Here is a 12,328-nt window from a genome sequence, read left to right as displayed (position 1 = left end):
TGTTTCTGCCACACTGGGCTAACAGGCTACAGCTCAGGCAGGTTTTCAGTACAAATGCACCAAGGTATGGATTCAGGCTAGTTCTTGGAGCCCTTAAACAATATTCCCCAATCTTCAAAATGTAAAGTGGTGCAGTCTGTTAACTCTGTTGCCCTGGAGCCCGATGCTTAGCAACACATGGAAAACTGTACCAACACTCCAATCCAGTAATTGTGCCAATAACCTTCTTGTTTATTGGGATCTCTGCACATAACAGTTTGGGGGGGGGGGGGGGGGGTGTAGTTTGGAAACTCACCAATGTTCCCTTTTCCCACCTAGTGTACCTGGCCTGCCTCTCCCTATGCATGCTGGGTAATGTAGTGTAACAGTTTGCCTACTGCCAAGGTTACTGTAAAACTACAATACCCAGCATGCAATGGGACTGACTAGTGTAGAATGAAGCTCCCTATTTCCCCCTCTTTGCTGCTGTTCCAGCCTCTCCATCCCAAACTCCCTGCACTGCCCCCTTCTTCCTGCTGCACCTGCTGTGTGATTGTACTACTGTGTCATGTGATGTGGGGGCTGCCATTCGCTGCTGCACTTCCTCCCTAAACTAGAACTCTCAGGGTGCCTTGGGGCTGCTGGGAGTTGTAGTCTAACATGCCCATATGTATATCATGCCTGGGGTTAATGCAATATTCTGAATCCATTTCATACCTCCCTACAGTCCTGCTTTATATGGGGCAGCCCTGATGTCTGTCACCCAACCGGGGATCAGGATTCACTTTTGGGGGCTCATTTACTCAATAACTCGATTCTGATTATTGTTGAAAAAAAACTGCGACTTTCCAAGATTTACTTTGCGTCTAAACGGCTAAAAAATCCAAATTGAACAAATCCCCAGATTAAACTCGCTGAGTTCATGTAAACAGCTAAACAAATTTGACCCATTGACTTTTATGGGGAAATTGAAACTACTGTCAATCTTGAATGAAAATAGGTTGATTGTTGGATGCCCAAAAGTGGGCGGAGCTGTAAACAGCCAATCAGATTTTACCTATTGACTTAGAGGAAATCCAACCTGCTGCCAGTCTCACAGTAATAACCCCGGGGGCCCCAGACTTTACAGGGTTAGGCACCAGGTAACTGCCGTTCAAGGTTAGAAAAAGTGGGTGGAGCCACCAACAGCCAATCAGATTTTACCTATTGACTTTTATTGGTTTGATGCCAGAGTTCCCAAACTTTCACTTTCAGTCATTGGGTGACTATGCATTCAAGTTATTTTTACAAAGCAAAGTGGGAGGGGCCAACAACAGCCAATCAAATTTCACCCATTGACTTTTATGGGGAAATTGAAACTGCTGCCAATCTTACAGCTTTGAGGCGACACTCCCCAAACTTGAATCACACAGTCATGGGGTGAGTCTGAATGAAAATAAGGTAACCTCCCATGAGATGTCACTCATTGACTTTCAGTGGGGAAATTCAAGTTGCTGCCAATCAGACACTATTAAAACCAGGGTCCCCAAACTTTGCACAGTGGTTTTAACTATATAACTGTGGGTCCAAGGCAAGAAAAAGTGGGCGGAGCCAACAACAGATCAGATTTCATTCACTGACTTCACGTTTTTCAACCCAACATGAAGTTTGTTCTCAAACCTCCCTTTCTAGTTTTAATGTGATGTGTCTCCTTTAAAATAGAAATTGATGCTTAGTAAATGAGCCCCCAAAAGTGAATCCTGATCCCCGGTTGGGTGACAGACATCAGGGCTGCCCCATATAAAGCAGGACTGTAGGGAGGTATGAAATGGATTCAGAATATTGCATTAACCCCAGGCATGATATACATATGGGCATGTTAGACTACAACTCCCAGCAGCCCCAAGGCACCCTGAGAGTTCTAGTTTAGGGAGGAAGTGCAGCAGCGAATGGCAGCCCCCACATCACATGACACAGTAGTACAATCACACAGCAGGTGCAGCAGGAAGAAGGGGGCAGTGCAGGGAGTTTGGGATGGAGAGGCTGGAACAGCAGCAAAGAGGGGGAAATAGGGAGCTTCATTCTACACTAGTCAGTCCCATTGCATGCTGGGTATTGTAGTTTTACAGTAACCTTGGCAGTAGGCAAACTGTTAAACTACATTACCCAGCATGCATAGGGAGAGGCAGGCCAGGTACACTAGGTGGGAAAAGGGAACATTGGTGAGTTTCCAAACTACAAACCTGCAGAGCCCCCCCCCCCCCCAAACTGTTATGTGCAGAGATCCCAATAAACAAGAAGGTTATTGGCACAATTACTGGATTGGAGTGTTGGTACAGTTTTCCATGTGTTGCTAAGCATCGGGCTTCAGGGCAACGGAGTTTACAGACTGCACCACTTTACATTTTGAAGATTGGGGAATATTGTTTAAGGGCTCCAAGAACTAGCCTGAATCCATACCTTGGTGCATTTGTACTGAAAACCTGCCTGAGCTGTAGCCTGTTAGCCCAGTGTGGCAGAAACACCATCAGCCTGGCAACCCTGAAGGGGTTAATATCATGAAAAGCTCAGTTATTCTTACACTTACACAACTATCTGTGAGTTTTCCCTCTGTCCCTAACTCTGCAGTCTGTGAGTTTTCCCTCTGTCCCTAACTCTGCAGTCTGTGAGTTTTCCCTCTGTCCCTAACTCTGCAGTCTGTGAGTTTTCCCTCTGTCCCTAACTCTGCAGTCTGTGAGTTTTCCCTCTGTCCCTAACTCTGTGTCCCGCCCTTTTACTCACTGATCCAATCATTCTTCTCTGCCACTCTCTGTCCCGCCCACATTCCCCTCCCAGCCAATGAGTGAGTGTCCCAGCTCCTCAGTTCCCTCCCTCACAGCTACAGGCAGCAGAGCAGTGTGGGAAAGAGGTGAGTAAGGGAGCGGGGCTGCACTAATGGTGGCACTAAAGGAGCAGTGTTACCTTGTTGTTCCCAACACATGAGCTGATTCCCAGGGACACTTTGCTACTGAGTCAGTGCAGTTTCTGTGGCAGCTCCAAGCCCAACCCACCCACCATAAGTGAATTCCTCTCCCATTTGGTACCAAGGCCCCCCTGCAGCCTGAGGGGAAGCACTGAGGGGCCCATTCTTACATAGTTACATAATTACATAGGGTTGAAAAAAGACCAGAGTCCATCAAGTTCAACCCTTCCAAGTAAACCTAGCACCCACACCCTATACTTACCAATCTATACACTCACATACATAAACTATATATACACCCACTAATACTAACTGTAGGTATTAGTATCACAATAGCCTTGGATATTCTGCTTGTTCAAGAACTCATCCAGGCCCCTCTTATAGGCACTAACAGAATCTGCCATTACCCCATCACTAGGAAGGGCATTCCCCAACCCCCTCACTGCCCTCACCGTGAGGAACCCCCTACCCAACATCCCCCGGCAGGGCATTCCCCAACCCCCTCACTGCCCTCACCGTGAGGAACCCCCTACCCAACATCCCCCGGCAGGGCATTCCCCAACCCCCTCACTGCCCTCACCGTGAGGAACCCCCCTACCCAACATCCCCCGGCAGGGCATTCCCCAACCCCCTCACTGCCCTCACCGTGAGGAACCCCCTACCCAACATCCCCCGGCAGGGCATTCCCCAACCCCCTCACTGCCCTCACCGTGAGGAACCCCCTACGCTGCTTCAAATGGAAGCTCCGTTCCTCTAATCTATAGGGGGGGCCTCTGGTGCGTTATTTGTTTTTGTGGGAAAAAGAACCCCCCCATCTGCCTAATGTACTTGTACAGAGTAATCATGTCCCCTCGCAAGCGCCTCTTTTCCAGAGAAAACAACCCCAACCTCGACAGTCTCACCTCATAGTTTAACCCTTCCATCCCCTTTACCAGTTTAGTTGCAGTCTCTGCACTCTCTCCAGCTCATTAATATCCTTCTTAAAGGAGACATATTGGATAAATGGGGGGCAACGCTAATTTTGTAGGCAATTATGAATAATATCCGGTGCTGGTTACACTTTGTGCTAAAAATGAATTCTCTCTGTAAAAATGGCCCCTTTATTGGAGCTCCCTATAGATCCTCTCACTTCTCCCTCCAGTGTGAAATGAAGAGTGGGCGTGTCCTAACGGTCCCTGCCAGAAGCACAGTAGGAGGGGGAGAGCCAATCACAGCCCTGCACTCACACAAGCACAGACAGGCTTCAGTTCCCTATCAGGTCAGCCTAGCTGCTGATTGGTTCCTATCCTACAGTGCAGGGTACGGAGGGCCGCCGGCTCCCCAGCTCATCCAGAGAATTCAGCCAGCAGGAAGTGGCACAGATGGGCGGGGCTAGTGGGGTTTGGGGGGAATTTCTCAATAAATCAGTCAGAAACACAACTTTAAGCACAATCCTTCTATATCTAGAGGAGTATAATTCCCTGGTACATTCATCATTTTCATAGGATATGTCTCCTTTAAGGACTGGAGCCCAAAACTGCCCCCCATACTCACTGTTACTGCCCCCCATACTCACTGTTACTGCCCCCCATACTCACTGTTACTGCCCCCCATACTCAGGGTGAGGCCTTACCAGGGACCTATAAAGGGGCAAAATTATGTTTCATCCCTTGAGTCAATGCCCTTTTTTATACAAGACAGCACTTTATTTGCTTTAGTAGCCACAGAATGACACTGCCTGGAATTAGACAACTTGTTATCTACTTAAACCCCTAGATCCTTCCCCATTAAGGAAACCCCCAACACACTACCATTCAGTAGATAGCTCACGTTTATATTATTTCTACCAAAGGGCAGAACTTTGCAACATTGAACCCCATTTCCCAGTTTGCTGCCCAGTTTCCCAGTCAAATCTCTCTGCAAAGCGGCACATCCTGCATGGAACTTATAGTTTTGCACAATTTTGTGTCATCAGCAAAAATAGAAACAGTACTGTCTATGCCCCCCCCCAGGTCATTAATAAACAAGTTAAACAGCAAAGGCCCAAGGACTGACCCCTGCGGTACCCACTAACCACACTGGTCCAATTAGAAAATGTTCCATTTCCCCCCACTCTTTGTAATCTATCCTTCAGCCAGTTCTCTATCCAATTACAAATATTGTGTTCTAGGCCAATATTCCTTAATTTGATCATTAACCCTCTGTGAGGTACTGTATCAAACGCTTTAGCAAAGTCCAAGTAGATGACATCAACTGCCATTCCAGCATCGAGGTTCCTGCTCACCTCCTCATAGAAGGCGACTAAATTAGTCTGGCAAGATCTGTTACCCATAAACCCATGCGGCACAAACTAATAGTATTGTGAACTGCAATGTATTCAAGTACCCTATCCCTTATCCCTTCCAAAATTTTTCCTACTACTGATGTCAGACTAACAGGCCTATAGTTTTCAGGCTGAGAACGGGATCCCTTTTTAAATTTCTTGGCAGGAAAGGGAAAGTGTTGATTGGCAGACATTGCATCATTAGAGGGAAGTTTAACAGGGGATTGTGGGATTGGTAGTTCAGCCCATGGCTAGACTAGTTATTCTATTCCCTGCTTGGAATTGTTTTGGGGGATATTGCTGGGAATAATCCCCTATAGAAATGTGTAAGTGCTTAATTCCACTTCCAGGCCCCTCCCTCCCACAAGGAGCCAATGGGAATGTGGGAGGAAGCGAGTGACCCAGTGATGGGGAAGAAGGATAAAAATGAGGAGCGGAAGGAGAGAATCCTGAATCTCACACTGGAGATTATCTATCTGCTGACTGGAGAGGTGAGGGGGGCACTGTGAGTGGCACAGTGAGAAGAGACTGTCTGTCTGTACAAAGGGGGTCTCTCTGCTGCGTTACACACTCATCATTCTCTCTCCCTCTCAATACATAGGGCTACGTCATCCCTAAGAAGAAGAGCCCAACTGTGGGTTTGGGGGCCCTGCATGCCCCTGGCTCCGTCATACAGAAGGAAAATGACAAGAAGATCCTGGAACTCATCTCCAACATCATCCAGCTGCTGACTGGAGAGGTGGGTGCGGCCCCCCAATCCCCCCTTATTGTTTAGTAACAGTGTATGATAATCCCTTTCTCTGGCTGGGGGATGACTGTAACATTGTGTGTGCCAGGTTGCCATAAGGTGTGAGGATGTTTCCATCTATTTTTCCTTGGAGGAGTGGGAGTATATAAAAGGAAACAAGGCCCTTTACAGGGAAGGGATAAAGGAGGAGGAGGAGGAGCCCCAGCAGCTCCGCCCACTGGGTGAGTAATGGTTTCTATCATATACAGAGCATAGAATGCAGGATATCAGGCCGTTTAAGAGGCACATGGAAAGTCAGTAGTAACATATATTTAGTCATGTCTCTTCTGTGCACGACTTAAATAAACAACTAGCAGGGAGGTACATTTATTTAGCACAAAGGGTTAAACTTGGTGCAACTGCTGGGGGGAGGAGCTATAGAGGGGCCTGTAGGACACTGACTGATAAGCAGCTGCAATAGATGTTTATGGAAGGGGACTTTAGGGTCCCAGTGATGTTGGGGGGGGGGGGACCAATAATCAGTCATTCCCTTGCTAAAAAGTTCAAATAGATCCTGATACAAACAGCTGCCGTTACTCTATAATAATCAGTTCATATAAATAGTTCCATTAATTAATGTGCTAATAAGTCAGTCAGAAGTGATTGCAGGAATCTATGTTCCAGGGATGGGATTGCCACCTAGCAACAGCTAATGGGTTTGGCTGCAGCCTCCCGAAGATACGCTGGGAAAATGTATTTTACCCCTACAGCCATGTTTCTGCTTTCCCCTTCTGACGTGCTTGTGCCTTTAATACAGGGGCCCCCAACCTTTCTCACTCATGAGCCACAATCAAATGCAAAAAGACTTGGGGAGCAACACAAGCATCAACACTGAGTTTATGGCGGAGCCAAATAAGGGCTGTGATTGGCTATTAGGGGCCTCTATGCACCCTATCAGCTTACAGGGGCTTTATTTGGTAGGAAATCTTGTTTTTATTCAACCAAAACTTGCCCCCAAGTCAGGAATTCAAAAATAACTCCCTGGTTTGGGGGCACTGAGAGCAACATCCAAGGGGTTGGGGAGCAACATGTTACCCCTGAGCCACTGGTTGGGGATCACTGCTTTAATATATGGGAGCAAACACAGGTCTGCTCAGTGCTGATTGGACAGTACAGAGTAGGAAGGGGAGGAGCTCAACAGGGAAGTTGGATTTTTTTACTGGGAGTCAATCCTTAAAATAAGGGAATGTTCTTGAAAGGAACAGAGATTTAAAAGAAATGATAAAAGATGAAGATGCAGCTCAAGCTGTAATTGTCTTATAAATGGATTAAGGGTAAAAGAGTTAACAGATGAGGCTCCACCCCCTGGAAATAGATCTGTGTAGCATTTAACCCCCCATAGCGCAACATTCACTATAAAATGAACCAAAGTGCCCTTAAGTCTCCCCATATTTCTCCCGTTCAGATGATCAGAAGCCTCAAGGGAAAAAAAACTGCAGAGCTGTGTAAAGAAAGTTCCCATAATGCCTCACTCCTGCACCAAGCCCATGACTAATGTGCATGCTCAGTTTGTAAGACTATGAGGAAGCTTCCTGCTGATTGGCTCAGATCACACATTCCTAAGGGGGGGAGTGAGTTCTTAGCATTCTTGAGGGAGGGGGGAGCAGGAGAGAGCTGCATGTCTCTGGCACAGGAAAACAAAGAGACTAGAAATCCTGTGTTTCTTTTGAAAGAGAACTCAGTATGGCTGTATTTATAAATAGGGCTTACTGATAAAACTTAGTTTTTACCTTACCTTCTCCTTTAATCCTAGCAGTATCCATGTGGGACTGAACCCTTCCTGGGGCGGCCAAATAAGGGGGAAAGGAAGGAGGAGTCTAACGTCGCTCTTTTTCTTCAGAACAGAGAAAAAATGTCTCTCCTCATGTTTAAAATATAAAAGAGATTACACTCTCTATTTTTTGTGGGATTTGGAAGGAAACTGATGTGGAAACAACATGGAGTCTGTAGCAGAAAAAGAAACTGCATCCTCCAGTAAAAAATCTAAGTTCCCCGTTCAGCTCCTCCCCTTCCTGCTCTATACTGTCCAACCAGCACTGAGCAGACCTGTATTTGCTCCCACATATTAAAGGCACAAGCAGAAACATGGCTGTAGGGGTATAATACATTTTCCCAGCGTATCTTCGGGAGGCTGCAGCCAAACCCATTAGCTGTTGCTAGGTGGCAATCTCCCGTACAACAAACTTCATTGGGGGTCGGTGGAGTTTGCCCTAAGTTTAACCCCTCCCCCCTACCTGCCCCTTATTGCTTGATTTGGCAGTTATGTAAATGTTACCGTTAGTTTCTCTGTTATATTTCACAGTCGTTAGTCAAACCCTTTAATGACTGTAGCGCTTGTCCTGTAACTCTATTTGCTTATTGGCAGAATAATTAGGGACTCACTGAATCCAGGATTGGGTTTGGGATTCGGCCAGGATTGGCCTTTTCAGCAGGATTCGGATTCGGCCCAATCCATGCTCCTGGCGGAACCCAATCCCAGTCCTTAAATCACGTGACTTTTTGTTGAAAACCCCCCGTTCTCTTTGAACCTTCCGTATTTTATTAGGATCTGGTATTCGGCCGAATCTTTCATGAAATGATTTCCCTAAAACAAATAATGACAAAATCCAAGTTATTTCCCTCAGATATATCTCTGATCTCTATCCTTCCCTTTAGCAGCCTGTGAGTATAAAGATGGGAGCGATGTTACAGCACATACGGAAGCAACTTTATGTTGTAATAATGATGGGAATCTCACAAACCCTGATGTTTCTCCAGCGGAACAGCCCCCACCAGCCAATGGGATTAAAGAGGAGGCGGCTTCATGGGAAGGGGGAAACCAATCAGATTGCAGCATTAATCCCCTTACAGAACAGATACAGGGAACAGACACACCTACTCCTATCATGGGGTGCAGCCTGAATAACAGCTCGGCAGAGGATTATACATTGGTTGTTATTAAAGAGGAAGAGGATTCATGGGAAGGGGGAAACCAATCAGATTGCAGCATTAATCCCCTTACAGACCAGATACAGGGAACAAATACTCCTATCATGGGGAGCAGCCAGAATACCTTACAAATGACGGGTAATAATCATGATAAAAATTCCCACCAATCTCCACATAAATCTCACATAACAAAAAATACATTACGTAGGAAATACAGCTGCAATGAGAGTCAGAAACATTTTAGTAATGAGAAAGCCTTTCGTAAACACCAGCGAACCCACAAAAGAGAGAAACTTTTTTCTTGTTTTGATTGTGGGAAATGTTTCTCAAGAAAATGTCATCTTGATCGTCATCATTGGACTCACACAGGGGAGAAACCATATTCTTGCGTTGAATGTGGAAAAACTTTTTCAAACCAATCCCACCTTAAAACTCATCATAGAACCCACACAGGGGAGAAACCATTTTCTTGTGTGAAATGTGGGAAATGTTTTCCAATCCAATCTGAGCTTGATCGTCATCAAAGGACTCACACAGGGGAGAAACCATTTTTATGTTCTGAATGTGGGAAATGTTTTGCACAGCAATCCCACCTTAAAATTCATTATAGAACCCACACAGGGGAGAAACCATTTTCATGTTCTGAATGTGGGAAATGTTTTATAGACCAATCCAACCTGAAAACTCATTATAGAACCCACACAGGGGAGAAGCCATTTTCTTGTTCTGAGTGTGGGAAATGTTTTGTAAGAAAATCTCATCTAGATCGTCATCAAAGGACTCACACAGGGGAGAAGCGATTTTCTTATTCTAAATGAGGAAAATGATTTGCATTGAACAGGAGTCTAAAAATACTTTCACAATGAGGGAAACCGTAAACTCGTTATACAAAGGAAGCATCAGGCAAACATTCTCTTTCAAGCAGATTCCATCTTAATATATGTTTCAGTATTTACAGAGAGGAACACATTTGTGCACCATAAAATATTTCCTTTAGAGAATCCTAAAGACTCCTGATGGGCACTGGGCAATTCTGAGACTGGGGGGCACCAAAGCAGAATGCACCATAAGTACCTTCCCCCGGCACTGGCTCTGCATTGGGAACTGAGGAGCCCTCTGGGATATATCTCCCCCTCCCCCCAACAGATAATATTCTGGGTTTTATTGAACAAGAAGGGACATATTCCAAGGGGTACGAGCCCCCCAGGGTATCACTTGGGCAGATGCTGTTCCCTAATGCTCACACAGTAGGTAACATAATGGGGATATACCCAGCTGGGAATGACTTGCCGGGTACATAGGCTCTTACTGGGTAAATATAAAGCCTATAACATCATCTTGTCATTATTAACCCAATGTCATTTCCAATGGGGCATTTGTTGAGATGAAAGGAAAGGGGGTTACACCATTATCCTATAAAGGGTCTCTTTACATTAAATCAGTTTTGTGAAAAGCCTTTGTGTCAGTCCGGTTTATTGGTGGGTAGTATATAGGCATTGAAAATGGCATCTTGATGGTGGGCGGAGCTATGGGTGTGTCTATAGATAACACAACCAGTTAGCCCCGCCAACTGTGCAGCAGCAATTTTGAGTAATACCCATAATGCCCCTGTGTTATGCTCCTCCCATTGTGCATTATGGCCCCTCCCACTGCGCAGCCACCATTTTGTATGTTACCTACAATACCATGCGTTGGTAAGTTGTCGCCATTTTGTGAAATGGCATCCTTCAATACATTGGACCTGTGTGAGTATGTGGTTATCAATGGTAATGCATTATAGACCCATAATAACATGTTTATAAACCTCTATGTTAGCGATACCTAGCGGTTATGATTAATATTACAGGAAGATACCAAATGCATGCCCAGACAAGTATCTTTGGCAATGGTACCATGTCCAGGCATGTTTTATAGCTGATTCCAACATGTCCAGGCTTGTTATCATGCTTTCATAGTCATGTGCAGTGTTGTTTATGAAAGACCACATCAAGATTTATAGTAGCATACAGGAAAGTATGTAGAAAAAACACACAGACACACCGTTTAACCCTTTCACTGCCAGCCATTTTGGTCAAAGCGGAATTTGTATTGCCAGACAGTTTTCACTTTAGGGGCCTTTCCTCGGGGGGGACTTTTAGTTTACCCAGGAAAACAATATATCATTTTTTTCAGGACAACCTAAGCTTTCAAAATATGGTAGAAATTTTGTGTAATTCCAATTCTGTAACAAGATATAGGCTTCTAAATGTCTAAAAATGAAAAAAAAAAGTCATTTTCCATAATATAAACACATATACCAGAAACTAAAATTATTTTATGCACGAAAAAACAACTGATTTGGAAAGTCCCATGTCTCCTGAACGTGCCGATACCAAATATATATAGTTTTATGGGGATTTCCCACGTGTATAGGCCACAAACTCCCGGCAGGACACTACCAAATCCCCAAAGTGCTGCCCCAGAAAGCTGCATACTTTACATTTCAAGGCCAAAAATTCCACTAACAGAAGGTTTATCCTAGAAAATTATACATTTTTGGAAAGAACAGATTCTGAGGAATCCAAAATAGGCCCAACTGTCTGTCTGCTCCAAACTACCAAGTCGCAATGCTTTCCTAAAATTATTGGTTTTTATCAAAATTTGTGAAATATTTAAAAAATGTCTTTAAAGTTTCCAGTCTATAGAATCTTATCTCCTACAGGCCATAAAGTAACCAGATAAAACATCCTGAATTTGAACGCCAGGTTTGATGCCCAATATGTATAGGTTTAGCTAAGAATGTGGCATGTAGGGGCCCAATGGGAACCCCCATATGTACTGTCATTTCAGCTCCTGCAAAATCAACACATTTATATCATTATACTACAAAAAAGTACTCTCACCCCAGAAAGCCATATATTTTTGGAAAGTACACATCACCCGAATGTAAAATGGGTACCCGTGTCTTTCTACTCAAAAGTACCAAGCCGCAAAGCTTTTTTAAAGTTAGCAATTTTGATGACATTTCCAAAAATCCCCTCAAAGCTTCCAGTTTGCAGCATCATCTCCCACACAACATTAGTGTGTACTGACCCCAAAATGAAAATAGCGCATATGGATTTCTCACCTGCAAACTCAGCTTTTGCACACAGAGCCCCCTGTCAGTGTGTTATGTGCCGTAACCCCCCTAACTATACAGAGACCCCTGTCAGCGTATTATGTGCCGTAACCCCCCCTAACTATACAGAGCCCCCTGTCAGTGTATTATGTGCCGTAACCCCCCTAACTATACAGAGCCCCCTGTCAGTGTATTATGTGCCGTAACCCCCCCTAACTATACAGAGCCCCCTGTCAGCGTATTATCTGCCGTAACCCCCCTAACTATACAGAGCCCCCTGTCAGTGTATTATGT

The 12,328-nt window shown here is 45.0% G+C and overlaps 2 protein-coding genes across 2 annotated transcripts in view; both read left to right on the top strand.

Annotated features, from left to right (window-relative positions):
• The window catches only part of h2ac14 (H2A clustered histone 14), a 1,193,713-nt gene that overhangs the window by 506,985 nt on the left and 674,400 nt on the right, over positions 1 to 12,328 (top strand).
• Positions 5,872 to 9,911, top strand: LOC116407576 (oocyte zinc finger protein XlCOF7.1-like; the record flags this gene model as incomplete). The annotated part of the gene is made up of 4 exons (XM_031893087.1): positions 5,872 to 5,961; positions 6,059 to 6,191; positions 8,665 to 9,159; positions 9,280 to 9,911. Coding segments are annotated over 4 exons (1,194 nt in total), but the record flags the coding sequence as incomplete, so codon positions are not given.

This window comes from Xenopus tropicalis, chromosome 9 (genome assembly GCF_000004195.4).
Source record: "Xenopus tropicalis strain Nigerian chromosome 9, UCB_Xtro_10.0, whole genome shotgun sequence".
NCBI classification, from domain to species: Eukaryota; Metazoa; Chordata; class Amphibia; order Anura; family Pipidae; genus Xenopus; species Xenopus tropicalis.
The sequence above is the reverse complement of the archived record's forward strand: the minus strand, read 5'-3'. Positions and strand labels throughout refer to the sequence as shown.